General features: G+C 45.3%; 1 protein-coding gene across 1 annotated transcript in view; it reads left to right on the top strand.

Annotated features, from left to right (window-relative positions):
* TENM2 (teneurin transmembrane protein 2) overlaps positions 1 to 24,018 on the top strand; it is a 1,062,966-nt gene that overhangs the window by 988,016 nt on the left and 50,932 nt on the right. The window contains exons 20-25 of the mRNA XM_052642871.1: positions 2,273 to 2,293; positions 5,727 to 5,959; positions 7,161 to 7,315; positions 8,595 to 9,469; positions 17,167 to 17,342; positions 18,783 to 19,018. Coding sequence (XP_052498831.1) covers positions 2,273 to 2,293; positions 5,727 to 5,959; positions 7,161 to 7,315; positions 8,595 to 9,469; positions 17,167 to 17,342; positions 18,783 to 19,018 — 1,696 coding nt within the window. The remainder of the gene's footprint in view (positions 1 to 2,272; positions 2,294 to 5,726; positions 5,960 to 7,160; positions 7,316 to 8,594; positions 9,470 to 17,166; positions 17,343 to 18,782; positions 19,019 to 24,018) is intronic.

Consider the following 24,018-nt stretch of genomic DNA (forward strand, 5'->3'; position numbering starts at 1 on the left):
ACCCAAAGACTAGGCCTATCCCTTGTAAGTAGGGCACCTACACATATGTACGGAGATTGACTCAGTGGTGCTGTTATTTGGGTTTGTTGCTCCTAAACACCCACTTTGCTAATGGCCCTGGACTGGAACAGCCATGACCTCAGCCTTCGTCCAGAACTCAGATCCATACGATCATTCGGACTCTGCAGTCTCAGTGACTGAGTCCCCACTGCCTTCTCCTTCCCCCAACATAGATATTATATTAATCAACTTAAAGCAGATGTTCTTAGCAAAGAAGTAGGTCAGGTCTACAGACCCAAATCCCAACCAGTCTTTTCACAAAATCTTAACTTTAAAAAAGTGGAATTGATATTGTAATAATTAAGAGCCAAATATGACTACCACTGGTGGCAGATAACATTTCACTTTCATTAAGCAATATAAAATAGATGCGAGAATTCCCGGCTGCCACCCTGACACACCAGGCTTTGCAGAATGAATCTTAAATTGCACTATGTCAGTCAGAGCTCAAGAGTTATCAGCATCATTTAATTAACTTTTTTTTTTTTTTTTTGCAAAAACTAACATGTTGGAATAAAATATAAAAATGTAATCCCTGTGCAAACCCACCACTAATGATGGCCCCTGGCAAAGGCCTGAGCTGCACCCAGACAGGAATCAGGGCATTCAACCTTCTTCGTTCCTTCCCTGAAGCCTCCTCCCTTAGCTGGAAGGGAAAGAGAGGTCAGGGGTTCCTTCCACAGTGGCCAGGAAATCTCAGAAATGGGGAGTACTTCTCTATTTGAGGCCCTAGTCTCTCTCCTCTTCTCCTTAATGCTGTTAAGATTCAGCTGCTTTTCTTTCAAGTTTTTTACATGAACTTGACATGTATTTTTATTCTCTTTTTTTTACGATTTTTTTTTAACTTGGCTGTACCAGGTCTTGGTTATGGCAGGTGGGGTCTTCTATCTTCATGGTGGCATGTGGTATCTTTAGTTGAGGCATGTGGGATCTAGTTCCCTGACCAGGGATGGAACTCAAGCCCTCGGATTAGGAGCTCGGAGTCTTAGCCACTGGAAAGTCCCTGTATTTTCACTTTTAAAAGAAAAAAGAAGCAAAACTTTCACTAGCTTTCTGAAAAAGAATGTTCACTGGAGTCTTTGGCTCCGACTATGAGAGGATAGCATCACCTGTGAGTTTCACTGCTGAGTGTTATCTGTAAGGAAGAATGCGTGTTAGGCAGGGGGCACACACATGCGTGTAGGATGGGGAGGAGACATGGAGCGGGGTGAGGAAATAGTTGAGACTCTCAGGGTCTCAGCAGTGTTTGGCAAATGCAATTGTCTGGGGCAGGGGCTCTCTCCTGGGGGCAGAGTCCCTCTCTCCCTGATCCTGTGATGCACCAATGGCAAGTAGGTGACACAGGCTCCCTCCCACACCCAAGGCAGATGTCCCAGATGACTGCAGCACTCTGTGCTGTAGACGGGCTTGAATGTGGCTTCAGAATCCTCCCCTCCCACCCTCCCAGCAGCCAGTATCAGCGGATATGTGTTGGCCCCCAAGAGGTCACCTGTGTGCCATCTGTGCATTAGGCTGTTTCCCCTGGGTCACGTAAAGCCACACTGCTGGTCAGAGAATTTAAGCATTCTTGTCTAGATTTTCCAGTGGCTGGGAAGAATCTAAAACTAGCTTCCCAAATACATATGAACCTTCAAGTTGCAAGCTTTCAAAGATGCAAACTGTACCCTGGTCCAGTCACCTAAGGCATAAGTGAAGTGGCAGCTTGCCCTCCATCTCCTACTGCTAATGATCCTTCAGCTCTGCCATCTCCCACCTCTTCTCCCTTCTTCCACACTCTTCTTGCCTGTTCACTTAATGCCACTCCCTGTAGACCAGCTGTTGAACTAGTGTACTTTTCAAGGTACTGTACTGTAACATTAAAAATGGTTTCTTCATTTTTTGTGTTTGTTATTTATGTTCAGTTGTGTGAACAGTATTAGAAACCTATTACAGCACAGAACTATATAGCCGATTGTCTTAGCTGGGTACCAAGACTAACTTTGTTGGACTTTACTAACAAATCGGACTTACAAACAAGCTCTTGGAAGGGAACTTATTTGTATGTAGAGGACTCATTTCTGTAATTGTAGTAGGAGCTGTCAGCTAGAAGGGAAAAAACAGGCTGCCTTTAAGGGGGGCCCTTCATACAAGAAACGAAAATGTTATGTTTCCTTTATCATCAATTCTTCTGCTAACTGTTTGTTCTTTTTCCTTCTGTTTTCTTTCTATAAAGAAATAAAGAGTTTAAACATAGGTAAGATGAAGAACTCTTTCCCATATAATTTGATATGGTTCGTTTGCTTCCTTGTGTTTGCGTTTTGTTTTTGTGCTTTCTTGTGTAATGTTGCATATTTTTATGTGCCAAATATAGTAACTTTTTTATGTGCTAATTGTGTGTTGTGGATATGATAAGCTTTAGCAATTATGAAATGCAGTCAAAAAAGAACCAAATAAGCTGACAGTAATTAGAATTTCCGGAAGATGCAAGTGTGAGATAATGAACCCTCAGCGAACTTTTACCCTGACTGCTCATTGCGGTCCATAATTGGGCTAAACAGTTGAGGCAAACTTCTGGCTTTTGTAAATGCTGGACTGGGTTCACAAAAGCTTTAATGAACTGGAAACGGGTCAAAAACTCATTTTCAACTCATTAATGATTTTTTTCCCCTGAATGTATGGTCACTTAAAAAAAAAACAAGTTAATTGCCAATCTGCTGGTCAAAATGAATCCAACAGTCAGATGCACTGGGAATTTTCATAAAATTCAATCACTTTTAAGTAGTATGAAGGGTGTGGACCAAGTACTTTTTGTCTAAATACCCTTTGTCATTCAGCTGCTCTGAGATTATTACCCAAAACCATACTGGTACAGTTCATATCTACATGCATAGTGCTTCGAGGAGCTTCCTGTTACCAAGTTAGGAAAACTTTGGGTTGCACTAGAACATCAGAAAAGTGACCTTATTTTTACTTGGAAGAGGAGAAGAAAAAATGCATTTTAATACTCAAGGGAATTCTTCTCCTCACTCCTTGAAATGAAATGTCGGCAGAAGCTTCTGCATCACGTCAGGTCAAAATCAAGTTAAGAGTGGGACTTCCCAGGTGGCTCAGTGGTATAGAATCCTCCTGCCAATGCAGGAGATGCAGAAGATGCAGGTTCGATCCCTGGGTTGGGAAGATCCCCTAGAGGAGGAAATGGCAACCCAGTCCAGTATTGTTGCCTGGGAAATCGCATGGACAGGGGAGCCTGGCGGGCTACAGTCCGTAGGGTGGCAAAGAGTCGGGCATGACTGAGTGACTGAGCGCACACACAGGCAAAGAGTAGAGTTAAGTTGTGTAAGATCATCAAAGTCAGTGTAAAAGCCATATGTGGGAGTCCTCTGCCTCCTCCATCTCAGGCACCGCCAAAATTGGCTAGTTATAGACGCCCCAATTGGTCCACATTTTTTAAAAAGCACCAACACTGTGGAAGGACACCCCCTCAAATTTCCATACTCCCTTTGACCTTCACCAGAGCCCCAGTGTGAAGGCATGGCTGCCCATCTACCGGGGCTCCTCTGTAAGCATCTCGATTGGAATGTGTATGAGACCGTGGGGAAGAAGGGGCTCCCAGTAGGAACTGACCCCACACCCTCAGCTGGCTGCTCTTCTGCCAGAAACTTTGAAAAGCCTCCTTGAATTGGGCTCCCTAGGAAGTCCAGAATTAATTATCCTATTCATAAGATAGGCACAAGCATGCAATGCCCTGTTCTTCTGAGGATGGCATCAGCTCCTCCAAGGCCAGTAACAAAGTACAGCATCTAATTAAAAACCGGCATGAATTTTCCCCTTTCTGCTCTTATTTGTTTTGCCTGTATGGTCTCTTAAGACTTAATAGCCAAAAATAAATAATAAATAAAAGGAATAATGAAGGAAGGCAAGGACTCCAGGTAGCCTACTCTCCCAGACTCATCATCTAGGCTGGAATTTTAGAAAGCCCTTGACTTCTGGTTCAGTTATGGGTCTTAACAGCCACCTGAGGAGAAGCTGGAATTAAGATGGTATCGATGCATAAACTGTTCCTAAAAATAGCTTTCTAGTTCTTTTCTTACTTAAATCAGTAAAGAACCCAAGTGGTGGTGTTTTAATTAGTAATTTACCAGCTAATGTCTACAGGACAGATGTATCCAACACCTTCATTGCCCTCATCTTTGCCTCACCTTTTCCAGCGCCTCTCTTCCCATAATTCCAAATTACAGATGCAAAACAACTGGGGAAAAAAATGACCTGTGCTCATTTAGACCTGTGGCACCGAAACCTAAGACAGAGAGACATCTGCCACCTGTATCCTAGGGACAGTGATGCTAATAACCCGTGTGGGAATAACATGAGGACCCATTCGGTTACAACCTCCAACCAGTGACACACACTAAAGAGGGACAAAAATGTAGGGCTTGAGCCAAAAGGAACATGAGTGATGCTCTGATTCAAGTTCTTCATTACCCCCGATAAGGAATCTAGGACCCACTGTGGCCAAAAGTCTTCCTTAAGGTCCCCAGCTGAGTTTGAGTTGAATTTAGAGTTTCCTAAGTCTTAGTTCTGAGCCAAGTTTACAGATCTTACCCATAGGAGAGCGGGACGCAGAGCAGAGAAAGAGATCCAGGTCTCTGAGGCTTCATGCTCTCCTGATACATCACCTCCACATGGAGGTACTTCTCTCCCAGTGTGACTTAGGGTCCTGGCAGCTTCTGGGGCACACCTGTGACCTCACTATTGGTTGGTGGTAGTTTAGTTGCTTAGTCGTGTCCAGCTCTTGTAACTATGGACTGTAGCCCCCAACTCCTCTGACCATGGGATTTCCCAGGCAAGGATATTGGACTGGGTTGCCATTCCCTTTTCCGGGCATCTGCCCCAGCCAGGGATCAGACCCACATCTTCTGCATTGCAGGTGGATTCTTTACCACTGAGCCACCAGGGAAACCCCCCGATCTCACTGTTACCCAATATTTGAAAACTACATCTCCTTCCTTTATAATTTAGATTCTGAACATGATATCAGCAGGATATCACAGGTCATCACACAAAATACCAACTTTGTTCGTATTCACACTGAAGAAGATCTGAGGTTGAGGACCTGAGATGGCTGCAGGGAGCTGCCCATCACAAAGTTAGGAAGACTCAAGGTTACCCCAGTCTTCGTGGTCTGGTACCTTGGAGTCACTGAGGGAGCAGAGATCAGAAAGAGGACATCGTCTCATGGAAGTGGTCCTCAGTCCCACTTGAGAACAGAGTAAACCCACAGGGGAAGTAAAGAAGACCAGTGCCCACAAAACACAATCACAAAAGCAGGATCAGAGTGGGATTTTTCACACTGGCTAAATGAAGCAGTGGTATTTTAGCATGATGGGAAGTGATGAATTCTCTGATAGCATGAGGAGCTTAAGCCCAAGCAGAAATAGCTCAGAGCCATGATATGTTAGAACACTAACTTACGAGATTACATTCTTTCCAGTTCACTAAAGTATTGGGTTGGACCAAAAACTGGTTCAGGTGTTTCCATATCATCTTATGGAAAAACCCAGAGACCTCTTTGGCCAACCCAATAGACAGCAGAGGTGGTTAGAGGTGGGATGTTTTGTCATCTCTCTGATCCAGGAGGCCAGCTGCATGGCGCCATCTCACTCCTCTTTGTGCTTCTTCTCCTGAAGCAACAACCCGGCACACAAGTACTACCTGGCGGTGGACCCCGTGTCCGGCTCTCTCTTCGTGTCTGACACCAACAGTCGGCGAATCTACCGAGTCAAGTCTCTGAGTGGAGCCAAAGACCTGGCCGGGAACTCGGAAGTCGTGGCGGGGACAGGCGAGCAGTGCTTGCCCTTTGACGAAGCCCGCTGCGGGGACGGAGGCAAGGCTGTGGATGCCACCCTGATGAGCCCGCGAGGTAAAGGCTGCCCAGCAACAAAGCCCCACCCCAGAGAGAGCTCCCCGCACACCCGGCTCCCTTCATGCTGGAAGTGAGCTCAGCCCTGGCAGTCCCAAACCCAGCTTCTCCTAGAATCATTTAACTCTGATAGATGGCTTTGGTGGGTGGGTGAGTGTTGTTTAAGAAGTATTTCTTTATCTGAAGTAAACTTCATCTCCCACATAGGCTACAAGTGGAAAGTGCAGTCGCTTGCCCCTAGAGATTGCTGCCAGTCACAGAGAGTCAGAAGGAAATGTCCGCTGTGTGAGCCCAAAGGCCAGCTGTGTGGGCTGGAGACAGAACAGAGCCCAGTGCGGGGAGCCTCCAACCACTCCCAGCTGTTCCTGTTAGATAGCAGTGTATATAAAGTCCAAACAGTACCTGACATTTTACAAATACCCCATAATAGTAGCAATTAAGAATCGGTATAATTTCCAAGGGACTGGGATTGGCAAGGAGGGGTTCTTGGCTCTGAGGGATCTCTATTTGAAAAGGACTAAAGATGCTGAAGGTTAAGGACCGTCACTGGAAGGTCCGATCCTTGTTAGCATTTTTAGCTAAGCTGAAAGCACACAGCAGTGTAGATTAAAGATGGGGAGCCTTGGGCTTGGGCACTGGGGTGAAAATGCAGAAGAAATAAAGCTGCTGTCTGCCTCTTACCAAGGGAGTGCTAGAACCAGCATTCCCCCAGAATAGCAATGTGCCAAGTGGAGTCATGGCTTAACTGGGAATACTTCCTGGAGGGTATATTTGGAATTAGGAGTTTGAGACTGCAAGAGTCACTGTTTCTCAACCTTAGTGTGGCAATCAGTTGTGAAGGGTATTCCAGTAATTTACTACCAATAATTTTTCAAGCAGTGAACTTGGGAAATAGCTCTTTTCTAAAAGCGAGCAGATGCAAAATGATCTCCCCATTCATTCATTCACAGCCTTGGTTCATTTGCAGCCCAAGGTTCTTTCTTCACTTGGACAGTGAAATAGCCAATACCCCAGGAATTAGCCAGATCTCAGCACAGTGCCCATGAGAAAGGGTGTCACCTTAAACAACTCTTGAGTGTGCTGTCTAGTCAGGTTCCTCATCCAAGACGATAATGCCTAGTAGGGCATCTCCACTACCACCACCACCCCAGCAGCCTTGTCCCTTGCCAAGAGACACACTCCTGCTGTTTCCTCCACTCAGGTATTGCAGTTGACAAGAATGGACTCATGTACTTTGTCGACGCCACCATGATCCGCAAGGTCGACCAGAATGGAATCATCTCCACCTTGCTAGGCTCCAACGACCTCACCGCCGTCCGGCCCTTGAGCTGTGACTCCAGCATGGACGTGGCCCAGGTGGGACTCTCTCTTTCTCTCTTCCCTCTCATTTCTCATCACTGTGCCACACCTGATTCTGACCCTGAACGTCTCACCCGGGTTCTCTTTGTGTTGGAAGTGGAGTGGGAGGAAGAGATACAGATCCCAGGTTTGTCTGCAGAAGGTTTGAAATGAACTGGACAGTAAGATGGAATGGGACATGTGAGACAGGCGTGAGAGAGAAATAGGAGAAAGGGAGAGGGGAATTCCGCTCAGAAGCATGGAGCTGGTGACATGCTCCAGCCGTGGCAGATTATAGGGTAGGCGTTACTGTGTAATTACCTCTCTTCTCCATCATTATCGTGGGTTTGAGAACATACCATACGTGTCAATCAGAACTTCCCTGTTAATCTGAAGCAATTGCATCCTCACTATATAAACCTTCACTTTGTGAGGTTGTAAATGAGCAGATCCCTCTGTGATATTCCCCCAAGTGATAGTCTTTTAGTCTGGGCTCTTACATTAGCAGAGAACAGAAGCTCACTCAAATGTACAACAGGAGAAAAAGGACTATATACTTAAAAAAAAAATTATTGAAGTATAGTTGATTTACTGAAATGGGACTTGAATATAAGGGTCCTCAACCTGAGTCTGTGCTTAGTCTTCCAAAAGGGTCTTTTCCACCCTCAGTCAACCTCATTACTTTCAGCTCAAATTCCTCAGCTAACTGACCACTGATTCCTAAGGGTTTCATTTCAGATTCTGCAGAGAAGGGAAGTGTTTTATCCAGTTTACTTTTTCAAGCAAACACTCAGGTTGTAGTTCATTGGCCAGCCTGTGCACTGGCTGCCCTTGGGGCAGGGCCCCCTTCTCTACTGCATGGCTCCTTGTTGTAAATGAGATCAAGGTACCTCCTCTAAGTGAACATAGCCTCCTCAGGCCCATGGCTTGGTGAGCAGAGCAGGGACTACGTTACACTAGCCCTTGAGCTATGAGCTACCTGTCCAACTATGTGTGGTGAAGCCAACCCTGGCCCAATCATCCGGGGCTGCAGAGAGCATTGTGGGTAGAACTGGTGACCTACTCTCACCCCAGCAGGTGATGCCACAGAAGATATCTGTTCCACAGTCTCTTGTTCTCCACCATGCCCAGCATGGACAGTGAGCAAGTGGTTCCATGATGGGCACTTCTACACTGTGTTAGGGAAAAAAAGTATTTTCCCCCCAGTTGCACAAAATCAGTAGAAGTGCCCTGCACAGGTAAACATTGAGCATGTTAGAGGCTGTCCTTGAATTTGGTGCTGTATCATCATCCATAGGTTCGCCTGGAGTGGCCAACAGACCTTGCCGTCAACCCCATGGACAACTCCCTGTACGTTCTGGAGAACAACGTCATCCTTCGCATCACCGAGAACCATCAAGTCAGCATCATCGCGGGACGCCCCATGCACTGCCAGGTTCCTGGCATTGACTACTCGCTTAGCAAACTAGCCATTCACTCTGCCCTGGAGTCAGCCAGCGCCATCGCCATCTCTCACACTGGGGTCCTCTACATCACCGAGACGGATGAGAAGAAGATTAACCGACTACGCCAGGTAACAACCAATGGGGAGATCTGCCTGTTAGCAGGCGCAGCCTCTGACTGTGACTGCAAAAACGATGTCAATTGCAACTGCTACTCAGGAGACGATGCCTACGCGACTGACGCCATCTTGAATTCCCCATCATCCTTAGCTGTAGCTCCTGACGGTACCATCTACATCGCAGACCTTGGGAATATTCGGATCAGGGCGGTCAGCAAGAACAAGCCTGTTCTGAATGCTTTTAACCAGTATGAGGCTGCCTCCCCCGGGGAACAGGAGTTGTACGTCTTCAATGCCGAGGGTATCCACCAGTACACCGTGAGCCTGGTGACGGGGGAGTACTTGTACAACTTCACATACAGTGCTGACAACGATGTCACTGAGCTGATTGACAACAACGGAAATTCCCTGAAGATCCGTCGGGACAGCAGTGGCACGCCCCGCCATCTGCTCATGCCCGACAACCAGATCATCACCCTCACGGTGGGCACCAACGGAGGTCTCAAAGTCGTGTCCACGCAGAACTTGGAGCTTGGCCTCATGACCTATGATGGGAACACTGGCCTCCTGGCCACCAAGAGTGATGAAACAGGATGGACAACGTTCTATGAGTAAGTCGACTTTTAAAGTAGTTCCTCAGAGCACTTACCCTTCTAGCCTCGCTGGCCTCAGGATCGGCTGCTGGTGTGGCTTTTAGAATGATCTGCTCATGTTGTCTTCCTGACTTTAATGCCTCGGGGTAGTCCTGTCCCCTCTCTCTGACTCGTAAATGATTTGCATTATTGGGTGTCTGATATCGAACATCCTCCCTACAAGAGTTGGGAATTCCTGTTGTCTGCTTGCCGTTCCAGTTTCAGGATATTGGACACGCACAGCGCCTGAGAGATCAAGTGTTGATTAACTCTGCTGATTATTCATGTTTGCCATGGGTGCGGAAATTAGAAACTAAAAGGCATGGTCCTGGTGGGGCTCCTGTAATTTGCCGATAGGTCCAGCAACACACTTGATTGCACAGACAGGTAGATAAACTCTGAATTTCCTCTTTAGCAGAAGCAGATCAATACAGATAAAGTGCTAGGTATATTAAAAGATGTGAGAGCTGGTCATATTTCCCCTAACAATTATCTCATACTTGATAGTCCTGCTGTTTGTTTTACCAAAAAGCTGTTTTCCCTCACTCCTGCAGGCAGTTCTTGGTCACCTGCCTGCTGCTGCAGGTATTAACCAGTGGGATGCCGGTGGGAGGAGGTTGCTAAGGCATGATTGCTAAGGTTGCTCCTTGGCTAGCTGAGACAGGGATGGCATTGGTAAAGATCTGGCTGTCCTTGATGGTGAAGGATCTGGTTAGCCACTATGTAATTTGGAGTCATTGCTTTCTGTCTATGTGATGCTGCTAGCTGAGAATTTAGTGTGTTGGCCAAGTGTTGTCATGGAAGGAAAGGACAGGAGAGAGAACAGAAGACTTGATCAGTCTTAAATTCAGGCATGTTCACTTCCTGTTTGCATTCCAAAGGCTTTGAGAGAATGTAAAGGAAGCTTCTGCCATCTGCTGGAAATAGGTTGCATTGCCATCTTTCTTTGGGCAAAGCGGTCTTTCTCAGACTTCTGAAGCAGCCTGGCATCCTTCAGGGCACTGGGACTAGGCCACACTTTACCAGGTGACTCTGTCTCTGAAGGTGCCATCTGAGTGTCATCTTTTGCTCTCACACCAAGTTAAGCTAAAGCTGCGCTGTAACCCAAATGCCTCCTAGATTCTCAACTTCTCTTCTCACTTGCACCTGAAGACCCAACACATTTCAGAGAGAATTGGTGTCACTCTCAGGAGGCCAGTCTGAAGTGGGCCCGGTGTAAGAGGCTGGAGTGACAGAGTTCAGGCTGAGGTGCATCCTGAGATAGGAGCTCTTAAGTAGAAGAGTAGTTTCCAGACGGGGTGCCGGACTAAATAAAAACATGGTCATGGTCCCCCCGCCCCATGATTGTTCAGAAGGTACACAGAAGAGAGAATTTTTTCTCTCTTGATGTGAAGAGTTGCTTTTCTTCCATAAAGTTGGTAAAAGATCATACATTCTCCATTGCAGGAGATCAATGGATATGGTTTTCTTAGCCTCCTAAGAAAGATGGTAGCTTCTGTTTTGTGGGGTTTTTGGGTTTTTTGTTTTTTTGTTTTTTACACATGGTCAGCAAATTGGTTGTTTAATTAATAGTCAGACGCAAATTTGACTTCCTGTTGAGATGGTCACCTTAGTGAAAACTTTAGAGAAAGGAGTCAACAAAGTCACAAACAAAACCCCACAGACACCTGGATTCAGTTCAGAGCGGCAGAATTAAAGCATGTAGTTTTTCCATTTGATCTTTGCACAATACTCCACTTTGAAACTGTTAAAACCATTCATTTATTTGGCTACTCTGGGTCTCAGTTGTAGCACCCAGGATCTCTTAGTTGCGGCACATGGGGTCTAGTTTCTGGACTGGGGGTCTAATCCTGGCCCCCTGAATTGGAAGCATGGAGTCTTAGCCACTGGACCAATACTCCACTTTGAATTCATCCTGCTCTCTCCTCACCCCCTGTACTCCTGCCACTCTCTCTCCTGCCAGGGCAGAGCCTGCCTTACCAAACCTGGGGCCCAGAGGACAGGCCCTCCAGAAGGGAGAGGTTTCCCAGGAGGTGCTAGCGGTCAGGAATGCGCCTGCCAAGGCAAGAGACGTAAGAGACACAGGTTGGATCCATGGATCAGGAAGATTCGTGAGAGGGAGAAATGGGAACCCCTCCAGTATTCTTGCCTGGGAAATCCCATGGACAGAGGAGCCTGGTGGGCTGCCATCCATGGGGTCACAAAAAGTCATGACTGAAGCAACTCAGCCTATATATATATATATAAAGTATTTATAAAAATTTTAATAAAATACATTTATATATAATATAAAGTACTAAATACTTTAGTACTTTAATATTTAAAATACTTTTCGCATTACTGAATATAAACTAAAATAAAGTAATATAAAGGGCTATTCCAGTCCTGCTCAACTCCTCCCAACAAAGCAACAGAGGCAGGACTGAATATCAGCTCTGAGGGAGGGAGGGAAGTTACATTCCAGGGAGCAGGTTTCAAGAGTTACTTTCTAGAATCAGCCAGCACTGCCGCTCGAGGAGCCTGGAGTGGGTCCCTTTAAGGGGCTACCTTTCTCCCCACTCCCCTTTGTGTTGGGAAGTGCCCCATGGAGAGCTGGGCAGGGCTGAAGCCAGCATGGGAATGCCATCTGGATTGCTGTTGTGTCTGGTAAGTTCTCAGAATGGACGCGAGCGGTCTGTTATCTCTGAGAGGCACGGGGCTACTGAAAAGGACAACCACCTCTTCAGGTGCTCTCTCTCGTCCTTTAATCCTTACCGCTTGTCACGGTATGACATACTCTGTATTGTGAGCTTTATTTTGACCCTCCCCATCTAGTTTGCACACATCACAAGGGCAAGGAACCCTTTTGTTCCTAGATGGGTCCCCGGATCGTTGAACAGTGCCAGGCACCTACGAGGAACTTAGTGAGTAGGTGCTGAATGAAGGAGTCCAATGCAGCCTCCAGCCCCACCTGAGACAAGGAAGGCAGAGCTGGTTCCACTGGGCAGCCATGAGGTCCCATTACTGGAACTCACAGCTCCTTGCCAGCGTCTCCAGGCTTCTTTGCAGAGAGAACTAAATCTTAGACGTTTACTCTAGGGCTATCAAAAGCTGAATCTTCTTTGAAAGTTAAAGAAAACCTGCTTTTCTCCTGATGGTCGCTGAGATTCTGGTCTCAGCCTTAATTCTCTGTTCCCCAAAAGTAGAAGCTCCGGTTCCTACTATTTCTCTCCAGCAAAGCACAGCAATCTACACACTGTAGGTGTCCAAGTAATATAGTGGATTGGAATCAAATCGTTGCCTGGGACTCGTGGAATACACTGCTCACATTGTCCCTACTTGGTAGCAAGAGTTGGAACACTGTCTGAGTCTCCACTAAGTACCCCACATCAAAACACTTAGAACTATTTTTTATTTTCTTATTTATTGAGGTAAAATTAATGTGTAACATTATATTAGTTTCACGGATACAACATTATGATTCTATATGTTTTGAAATGACCACAATATGTTTAATTAACATATGTCACCATATAGTTACAAAAACCTCTTATGATGAGAACTTTCAGGTTCTACTGTCTTAGCAATGGCAACTTTCAAATATGTAATACGGTATTATTACTTACAGTTACCATGCTATATATTACATCCCCATGACTTATTTTACAAGTGAAAATCTGTACCTTTTATAAGTTTATTTTATTGAAGTACAGTTAATTTACTGGAGAAGGAAATGGCAACCCACTCCAGTATTCTTGCCTAGAGAATCCTGTGGACAGAGGAGCCTGGTGGGCTGCTGTCCATGGGGTCACACAGAGTCGGACACAACTGAAGCACCTTAGCATGCATGTATGCATAGTTGGTTTACAATGTTTCATTAATTTCTGCTGTATAGCAAAGTGATTCAGTTAATTCTTTTTCATATTCTTTTCCATTATGCTTTATTACAGGATACTGAATATAGTTCCCTGTGCTCTACAATAGGACCTTGTAATTTATCCGTAACAGTTTGCATGTGCTAATCCCAAACTCCCAATCCATCCCTCCCCAACCCCACCTCTCTCTTGGGACCCACAAGCGTGTTCTCTCTGTCTGTAAGTCTGATTCTGTTTCACTGTTTCATGGATAAGTCCATTTATGCCATATTTTAGATTTCACATATGAGTGATACTGTATGGTATTTGTCTCTCTCTGGCTTACTTCACTTAGTATGGTAATCTCTAGGTGCGCTGATGTTGCTGCAGATGGTATTCGTTCGTTCTTTTCCTGGCTGAGTAGTATTCCACTGTGTATGTGTACCATGTCCTTATCACTCCTCTGTCGATGGATGTTGAGGTTGTCTCCATGTCTTGGTTGTTGTAAACAGTGCTGCTGTGAACACTGGGGTGCGTGTATAGTGTTATCCAGGTATATCCCCGGGAGTGGGATTGCTAGATCATATGGCAACTCTCCTTTTAGTTTTTTCAGGAACTTCCATACTGTTTTCCATAGTGGCTGCACCAATGTATATTCCCACAACAGTGCAAGAGCTTTCCCTTTTCTCCGCATCCTCCCCAGTGTTTGTTATTTGTTGACTTTTTGATGGTGGCTCTTCTGACCCAAACTACCATTGTAGTTTTTGATTTGTATGTCTCTAGTAATCAGCAATGTTGAGCATCTGTTTATGTGCCTCTTGGCCATCTGTATGTCTTCTTTGAAGAGATGTCTTTTTAGGTCCTCTGCCCATTTTTTTGATTGAGCTGTTTGCTTTTCTGTTACTGAGTTGTGTGAGCTGTTTGTATATTTTGCTAATTAAGCCCTTGTTGGTCAAAATATTTCTCCCAGCCTGTAGGTCATTGTTTTGCTTATGGTTCCCTTTGCTGTGCAATAACTTGTGAGTGTGATTAGATCCCATTTGTTTATTTTTCATTTCTGTTGCCTTGGGAGACTGGCAATTATGTACCTTTTGACCCCCTTCATCTACCCCTAACTTCTAGCGACCACCAATCAGTTCTCTGTGTATACAGGCTTGGTTTTTGTGGGAATTTGTTTTTGTTTTTGAGACCTACATATAGCTGAAACCATAGGGGATTTGTCTCTCTGTCTGACTTATTTCACTTGGCATCATGCCCTCAAAGTCCACGCGTGTTGTCACAAATGGCATGATTTCATTCTTTTCATGGCTGAATAATGTTCTGTTTATAGCATAGCTTTTTTTTATTGATTCATCTTGGAGATGGACCCCTTAATCCATATCTTGACTGTGGTAAATAATGCTGCAGTGAATATGTGAGTGCATAAATATTTTCAAATTGGCATGTTTGTTATCCTCAGATTCCACCCAGAAGTGGACTGTAGATCACATGATAATTCTACTTCTGTGGAAAATCCCCATCCTGCGTTCTATAGTGACTACACCAATTTACATTCTCAACAACCGTGTAGGAGGTTCCCTTTCCTCCAGATCACCACCAACACGGTTTGTGTTGTTTTTTTATAAGAGCCATTCTAACTATTGTGAGGCAGTATTTCAGTATGGTTTTGATTTGCAATTCCCTAATGATTAACGATCCTGAGCAGCTTCTCATGTACCTGAGGGCCCATCTGTATGTTCTCTCATTTTTTTAGTCAAATTGTTCATGTTTTTGGCTATTGGGTTGTAGAAATTCTTTATATATTTGGATATTTTCTCTTGTCAGATATGCAGATATTCCCTCTCACTCAGTACATTGCCTTATTTTGTGGATGGTTTGCTTTGCTGTGCAAAAGGTCTTTAGTTTGAAATAATCCCACTTGTTGGTTTGTGCTTATATTACCTTTGCTTTTGTGTCAAGTGCAAAAAAAAAAACAACACAACACTAATGTCATGGAGCTTACCACCTATATTTACTTCTAGGATTTGTGGCAGATCTTATATTCAGGTTTTCATTCCATTTGAGTCAATTTTATGAGTGGTATAAGACAGTGTTTCATTCCTTCTCATGTGACTGTCCAGCTTTCCCAACACCACTCACTGAAGAGACTGTTCTTCCCCTACTGTATATTCTCAGCTCCTCTGTCATAAACTGACCGTGTATGTGTGGGTTTTGATTTGCAGAAGGAAATGGCAACCCACTCCAGTGTTCTTGCCTGGAGCCTGGTGGGCTGCCATCTATGGGGTCGCACAGAGTCAGACACGACTGAAGCGACTTAGCAGCAGCAGCAGCAGTGATTTCTCAAGATTACTTTGGCTGTTTGGGGATTGTGGTTCTGCACAAATTTTAGGGTATTTGTTCTATTGCTATGAAGAATTTTGACAGAGATTGCATTGAGACAGTAACTTGCTTTGGACAGCATGGACAGTTTATCAATATTAATTATTCCAATCCACAAGTATATACTATCATCTCTTCATTTATTTGTGTATTCTTTGATTTCTCACATCATCAGTGTCATAACTTTCAACGTACAGGTTTTTTACCTCCTTGGTTAAATGTATTCCTAGGTATTTTTTTCTTCTTTGATATAAATGGTTTTTAAAATTTTCTTTCTGGTAGTTTGTTATTAGTTTATAGAAGCACAATAGATTTTATATATTTGTATCCTTCGACTTCACTGAACTTATTATTTCTGACAGTTTTTTGGGGTGAAGTTTTTAGGATTTATATATATATATATATATATATATGTGTGTGTGTGTGTGTGTGTTATTTACAAATAATACCTTTTTTCCTTTGGCTAATTGCTCTGGATAAGGCTTCCAATAGTATGTTGAATAAAGTGGCATTCTTTGTCTTGTTCCTAATCTTAGAGTAAAAATGGTCAGCTTTTTACCACTGTGTCTGATGTTAGCTGTGGGCTTTTCATGTTGAGATATGTTCCCTCTATATCCACTTTGTTGAGGGTTTTCTTGTAAATTTTGTCAGTGTTTTTCTGCATCTATTGAGATGATAATGTGGTATTTCACATCGAATGATTTGCTGGTGTGAACCATCTTTGCATTCCCTAGAATAACTCCCACTAGATCATGGTGTATGGGCCTCTTACTGTACTGCTGAATTTGATTTGCTACTGTTTTGTTGAGGATGCTTGCATTTATGTTTAGAGACACTGAATTGTCATTTTCTTTTCTCCAGTGTCCATGTATGGCTTTGGTATCAGGGTAATGCCGGCCTTATAAAAGGACTTTGGAGTGTTCCCTCCTGTTTATTTTTTGGAAGAGTTTGAAAGGACTGGTATTAATTCTTCTTTGCATATTCAGTAGAACTCACCAGGAAGCCAGACGAGTGATCCTGGACTTCTGTTTGGTGGGAGGGTTTTGATTCACGAGTCAGTCTCCTTACTCCCCATTGGTCTATTCAGATTTACTCCTTACTCCCTATTGGTCTATTTACTCCCCATCGGTCTATTCAGATTTTCTTGTTCATTCGTTAGTCCTTTACTTTGTGGAGCCCAAGTTAAAGAGCATAAAGTAGCTGTTCTCACTGACTTGGGAAGCGTAGTTAAGTACCCCTTGCCTGGGGTGAAAGGCTTTCACTGAGTATGTTGTTAGGTAAATGGGTGGGTAGTAGAAAGCATCACCATTTCCCAGGGCAGGTGGGGGTGCTGCACCACCCGGCCACCCCACCTTCCCCCTCTCCCCTTTTCTAGCCCCATGAGTCTATCCCTTGTGGGGTTCTGAGTTTTAAGGAAGTCTTCAGCCCCAGGAACTGCTGCTCATCAGTGTCTCTCTTCTCCAGCTATGACCATGAGGGCCGCCTCACCAACGTGACACGCCCCACGGGGGTGGTGACCAGCCTACACCGGGAAATGGAGAAGTCCATCACTATTGACATTGAGAACTCCAACCGTGATGACGATGTCACTGTCATTACCAACCTGTCCTCGGTGGAGGCCTCCTACACAGTGGTACAAGGTAAGTCCCTCACTCATCACCATCCTACCCACACCCTCACCCTCAGACACAGCCAAGGCCAGAGGCAGAAGCCTGGGAGGACTTCCTAGCACCCCTCAGCTTGCAGTTTTAGCCCATAGCAAACTAACTCTATAAGACATCCACCTTATAGAAAAGGACTTAATCAGATGCAGGAGAATGTCCCTTTCCATTCCCACTTCTCTGTCACCAGCACTCCCTACTCACCCAACAGACAGAGCTACCTCCTCAAAGGTGGTTTTAGTCCCATTCTCTCTACCAAACATTTGTGTGATGAGTCCATTGTCCTCAAGTCACAGAGCCCTTTAGCAGTCTCTTGCCCAGACCGAAAAGGCCTCTGACCAGCTTGTAGTTACTCTTGCTGTTCAACATGACACACACTCCAGGACAAGCACGGGCCCTGGCAAGAAAAGGAATTGTGCAGATTAATTTTTCTTTTAATTAAGATAGACTGTCGGTGGGCTAGCCTGTTGTCAGAGGATAACAGTGTCCTTGTGGCAGATAAATGATGACATTTCTGGACTATTATCCCATGACAGAGCCTGTTTCCATGACTCTATTTCTACTCTGCCAGATGATTAATGATGTAGATTTTTGTCTTTCTGCATGATGGCTGCAGTCGCAAGAGTGACAGGTCCCCCCTTGCTTGCTACCTGCAAAAGTTAGCATCTTGGAGGCCAGCCCAGCTGGACTCCTCTGTCCAAATAATCGGGAAGTAACTTATCCAAAAGAAGAGTCTCAGACTCACATTTCCTACCTGGAACTTTTCGATAAGGGAAAAGGTCAGAAGTCTGATGGACGAGTGTAGATTCCATTTGGGCAGATAAACACACGTTATCAGCACCCACTGGCCCAGTCTCTCTCTTGCTATTTGAGGCTCCTCAGATTTGTCTGGTGTGGAGGTGGCATCATGGTAGAGTCAGCAGCAAAGAGATGAGGGGCAGGAAGGCTGCTGCTTCTTGAAGAATCCTAGACTTGATTTGCAGTGGATCTGACCCATGGTAAACCATCAGCCTCAGGTTAGCTGGTAGGGGAAAGGAAACAAAATTAAGTCCGTTTTCATTTATTTTTTTTCCATTTCAGCTAAAATATATATGTTAAAGATCAGGCATTTGATTGACACAAATTGTGTAGGCAAGATACGTCTTTAAATGTACTATTAATAGTCTTCAGTGAGTAGAAGAAAAATATCACAGCATAATTATTTCTAGAATGCCACATATTAATAATGTTTTTCTTTCCACGGATCAGTAGCATCTCTGCTACTCACCTTAACATTGCACGTGTGCTAATTGAAGGCAGCCTTAGACTGACAGCTGCAAAGTACCATGGAAACCTACAAAAATAGGGGTTCTGTTCTCTCCTGACTAGCAGCATGGATAATTTATTTCCCTCTCCCCACCCCCACTTCCATTTCTCCAGATCAAGTGCGGAACAGCTACCAGCTCTGCAATAACGGGACCCTGCGGGTGATGTATGCCAACGGGATGGGTGTGAGCTTCCACAGTGAGCCCCACGTGCTCGCAGGCACCATCACCCCCACCATCGGGCGCTGCAATATCTCCCTGCCCATGGAGAATGGCCTCAACTCCATTGAGTGGCGCCTAAGAAAGGAACAGATTAAAGGCAAAGTTACCATCTTTGGCAGGAAGCTCCGGGTAAGTCATCCCATCCAACTTGTCCCCACAAAGTGGCAGGGTACACCCCCTTTCCTCAGGCGCTGAGGCCGTCTCCCAAGCCTCCATGGCTCCTTTCTTCCCTGGAAGAGACACGTGAGTCACATCCCTCGGGGACTCAGGAAAAATGTTCTGCATTTTCTAGGATGGAAAAGGTGGGGATTTACCTTCAGCTGAAAGTAGAGATTCCCTTTGGTGTTCTTTTCACACTTGCCATTTTCTCTGTCAGCTTTCACTGTTTGGCCAACTTAACAAATGACCTGGTGCCTATGCCCTACTGTGTGCTTTGCTAAATAAGTTTTATGACACACTCTCTAGGCTCAAGGAGTTGACAGTCTGGTAGAACAGATGAACTCAGGATAATCCAGTGGGTTGAGCGAGAAGCTGGAGGAGCATCCAGGGCTTGGTGGGATCACAGAGGAGGAGCTCTCATCTACCCTGCAGGCATCAGGGAAGGCTTCCTAAGAGGAAGTAACAAGCAAGCTGCAGCAAGAAGTTTTAACCAACTCTAGCTTCCGCAGACTAGGTAACTCACCACAAGTTACAGCTTTTAAAACCAATATGTAACATTCGTGGAGGACTTTTATGATGCTTATGATGCAAACAAACATGACATTAAATGCTTTGCTTACATTATCTTACTTTCCAATGGGGGTAGGTATTATTTCCATTTTTCAGATGAGAAAACATGGACTCTGGGAAGCTAAGTAACCAATTCGAGGGTACAATGGTTTGAAAATGCCAAGGCCTGAACTCAGCCCCAGTTCTCGCTTTCTGTCTCACATGCTAGGATTCTTAGCCAATAGGCTTCACAACTCCTGATTCCATCAACAGTCATCCAGATAGCCTGGGTCCTGCTCTGGTCATTTACATGGTGTTAAGAGAGACGGGTTCTTACCCTCGTGCTCACTGGGAACATCTTTGGGATCTCAGTCTTCGTCAAATTCAGCACCTATTTATTGAACACCTAACGAGGAGCGAGGCACTGTGGTACACACTGGCTACACAGCACAAGATCCCTGCCCGCTTACAGTCAGCAGGTGAGGCAGCGGCTAGTAAGCCAACTAACAGATACAAAATCATTGTGGCTTGAGATACTCCCCAGGAAGATGGTAAGCAATGCGATGCTGCAGGGTTTAACAAATGCTTTGGCATTCCTGAGCTCAGAAGGCTCACCCACAAAAAAACCTGGGTCATAACTTCTACTGTGTTATTGGCTTGAAATCCAGCCAGCCCAGGTGACTCCCTGGAGAACCAGGCCACTCCATGTTAAGATTCTACCTTTGTTTAGTTGGAGTTTAATTCTCCACATTAGGTTATCAGCAGTCGCCCATGTTTTTCTTCCTCTGCTGGTATCTGTAGAGCTGCAAGCTGCAGTATCTTCCTAAAGACAAAAATGAAATGAGATTAGTAACTAAATCCTTAATGACTGGATTTCGGGGCTGTATAATTGATTTTTGATACACTGCACCGTAGAAGTTGATTAGGAGTAGTAATCGTGCCTTTTCTCTGATAAGTCAGTCAGTGATGCATTTTGACTGAGTTTTTGAAATAAAGATAAACGCAGCCCTCAAATAAAATGGCCATAATCCCAACTCCGAATATTAAAAGTCATAATAATGGTACTCGTGGTAATTAGCAGAAGTTAGGCACGCAAGTCTTATAACTGAATTTCTGCCAGGGTTAGATTTGCTGGCATCATGTTTATGCAAATCGAAACACAGCTTTATCTATCAACACCTCAACATTTAATTGTCTGGTGTTAGTTCCTGTAACAATAATCACATATCCATTTAGCTCTCTTAAATGAAAATCACTATGAGATTATAACAGGTTGAGTGGACTGAAAATGTAATTTGAAAATGAGGGAGAAAGCCTGGAATTTATTTGCATCTCATTTATTTTAATTCAATTCATAAATTGTTTAGTGAATGAAATAAAAGCAGCTCCTGGAAATTGCTGGGGAGCCGTTGGGAGAAGGTAGAGGAGGAAGGTGGCGTAGCACGCGTGAGTCACGTGATGTGAGCTGTCAACGAGGCCAGGATGTCAAGAAGGGGGAACGTCACTGTATCAGTCGGGGGAGGATGAGCTGTGGTCGGTTAACAAATGGGCACAGATAAGCCCTGAAATTGGGGGCTTAATGAACATGGCTAGATGTGGCAGACATCACTGCCATTCCCCCTCGTGAGAACACAGTGGGGTGACTTCAACTTAACCGCAAGGAAGCCTAGGAAATGGTGTCTTTCTGCAAGCCTAAGAAGAAAATGAAAGGAGATTTGGTGACCACGTAGCAGGGTCCCTGCCCTCCAGCTCAGGGCTGAGAGATGCTTCACAGAAGAGTTGGAATCAGTTCTACAGAGCAGGAGGAATTAGCCAGGCAAAGATTATCAGCAAGGGGTGATCAAAGTGTCGCTTGTGAAAAGGCAAAGAGGTTTCCACCCGCTCCCCCGCCCCCGCCACCACCTCAAAAAAAGGAATGGCATTTCAGAAAACTCAGTGTGGCTGGAGAGAAAGGTCTGTGTTCTACTGTGAGACAGAGTGAGTTGGTCAGGGTTAGGATGGGAAGGGAATGAAGGGCATATTTTGCTAGGGTGGGGGTGCTGCTCCAGGGCTTGGTTGGCAGAGTGACGTGTTGGGATTTGTCGTGTTAGAAAGACCTCTCAGGCTTCCTTGGGTACAGAGGAAGATTAAATCAGATAGGGACAGGATAGGAGGAGGGGGTAGTTCAAACAAGAAACAAAATCCCTAGCAGAGAAGACAGAGGGAGACCTAAGCGCTACTTAGCACACACAATTAATGGGATTTGGCAGCTAGCAGGGTGGCTATATCAGGCTCACCTTTAAGGGGCCTCTTCCGCGATCAGGTAGACTGGGAAGCCAAGGAGTCCTCCGGACTTCAAGGACTAGCCTGCCAGGCTCTGTTGCGGGACAGAAGCTGGGACCTGAACCCCGAGACAGAGATGTGCGATTCCGGCAGCCCCAGCCCTGCCTCGTGGAGGGGGAAGAAACTGAATGAGCTTTCAGGTGCTACCACTGAACCAGCACCATTCGATCGTTGCTCCCCACCCCCGTGGATCTGTTTGCATTGACGCAAACAGCCTGACCTTTCCCAGGGGCTGGCCCACTCCTCAGAGTCTGGCCAGTTGAGCAGTAAGGGCCAAAGGCTCTGAGCATCCCTGGAGTTCACCAGAATCCCCAGAACAGTCCCCAGTGAAAGTCTTACCCACCCAGGTACCCCCTTCTTCCAGCATTCTAGCCAAGGGCATCTCTCAGGGGAGGGATGCACCAGCAGCCCTTACCTGAAGGTTGAAGTGTAAAATGGTGGCTGGATGGACCATGGCCATTCCCTTCCACCAAAAGCTTTACAGCTCTTTTACTTGGGCAAAATCTCGAGCAGTTGTGACTGCCTAGACTCAAAGTGGAGAAGACTTTTCCTTCTACCTCCCAAGGATTGCTCCAGGAATCTCTCTCCTCCTGCCTCCAGCCCTCACCACCCACCACTCTTCCCTGTTTCCTCTGACCTTCTCCTGAAGCTATTACATCAGGGTACCTGTAAGCACTGTGGGCATGAGGACCATCTCACAGCCATATCCCTGATGACAGGTACCATGTGATGATGGGCATTCAGGCAGTGGGTAATGAAGATATGATGAACACGCCCCCTTAAAAGACTCCTCCATGGAATGTGCATAGTCCATAAATGCCTCTGTCAGGAATCTTTCCGCTGCAAGAAACAGGACATATACTCAAATGAGCTGTTAAAAAGGGCATGTGTTGTGCGTGGCCTTGCTTCTCCCCACCAGTGACTTCACCAGCTCAAATGATATCATCAGGTTGACATCTTTCTCCTGGACCCCTTCCATCCCTTATCAGTGTTTCCCCTGATACTTAGGCTCATTTACCCCTACCTTCAACTGGTGACCTCTTCACACTGGGGAGGTCAGGCAGGCTTGGCTAAAGATGACTCCAGGCTGCTATTAGCTCAGCTTAGTGACCCAGAGGGAAGAGAAAGGGATCTCTTACAGAATCAAAAACCAAAATCCCTTCAAAGCCCTCTGAAGGGCCTGCCACAGATGGAATGACAGTCACAGCCCTGGGCCAGTCCCACCGCTCCGGGAGGGGGTAGGGGGGGTCTGTGCGTGGCTGGGTCACATGTACCATGTGACGGATGGCTCAGTAAAAACGTCTAGATGGGGAAACCTCAAGGAAAGGGGGCGCTGCTCCCAAAGGAGGAAGAGATGGTTACATCACACTGAAACTTACACACCCCCGATCTAGTCTTCATCGTCCATCCTTCCAAAGCCTAATCATAAAACAAACTTCTGGTCCTGAGGACTTGTTCATGCTTTAATGCTCCTCCCCTCCAGCAAGACTTCTTTCTATAATACTTTTGGAAGACAGCACTGAAACCACCTCCTCCTGTTAAGATTTAAAACTTCTGCTCTTTGCTAAGACAGGCTTACTGCATGATTCCCTCTGATAAGGAAGGCATATAACCACCCTCTAGGATATCTCCTCCTGATTATGATTTACACAGAGATTGCAAAAGCACGAAACAGCTACATGTGTAGGTAGCAGAACAAAAGGAAAATTGCTGCCAAGATAATCTTCCATCATGATATTGGTATTAGTGTTATTAGTATTCCCAGAAGGAGTGGGAGTTAGTAATTTTGTTTTGGTTTCTGTATAATTAGTATGACATTGCAATTACACGTTGGCTTGTGTTACTTTTACTTTTGTGGCAAATGACAGTGACACGGGAACAAGGTGGGAGGCAGATGTGCATGTGTGCCTGTGAACACACACACGTGAACTCAGTTCCGCGTGGATCCCACTCTGGTAGGTCTGCTAACCTACACTGTCATCACAAAAGCCTGAATTTTATCAGCCCTTTCTGCCCCAGTGCATTCCCTTTGCACCAACCAATGTTGTTTTGTTTTTTTGTTTTTTTTTTCCCCAAGCACCTATTATGTTCCTGGCACT

Source organism: Budorcas taxicolor, chromosome 7 (genome assembly GCF_023091745.1).
Source record: "Budorcas taxicolor isolate Tak-1 chromosome 7, Takin1.1, whole genome shotgun sequence".
NCBI classification, from domain to species: domain Eukaryota; kingdom Metazoa; phylum Chordata; class Mammalia; order Artiodactyla; family Bovidae; genus Budorcas; species Budorcas taxicolor.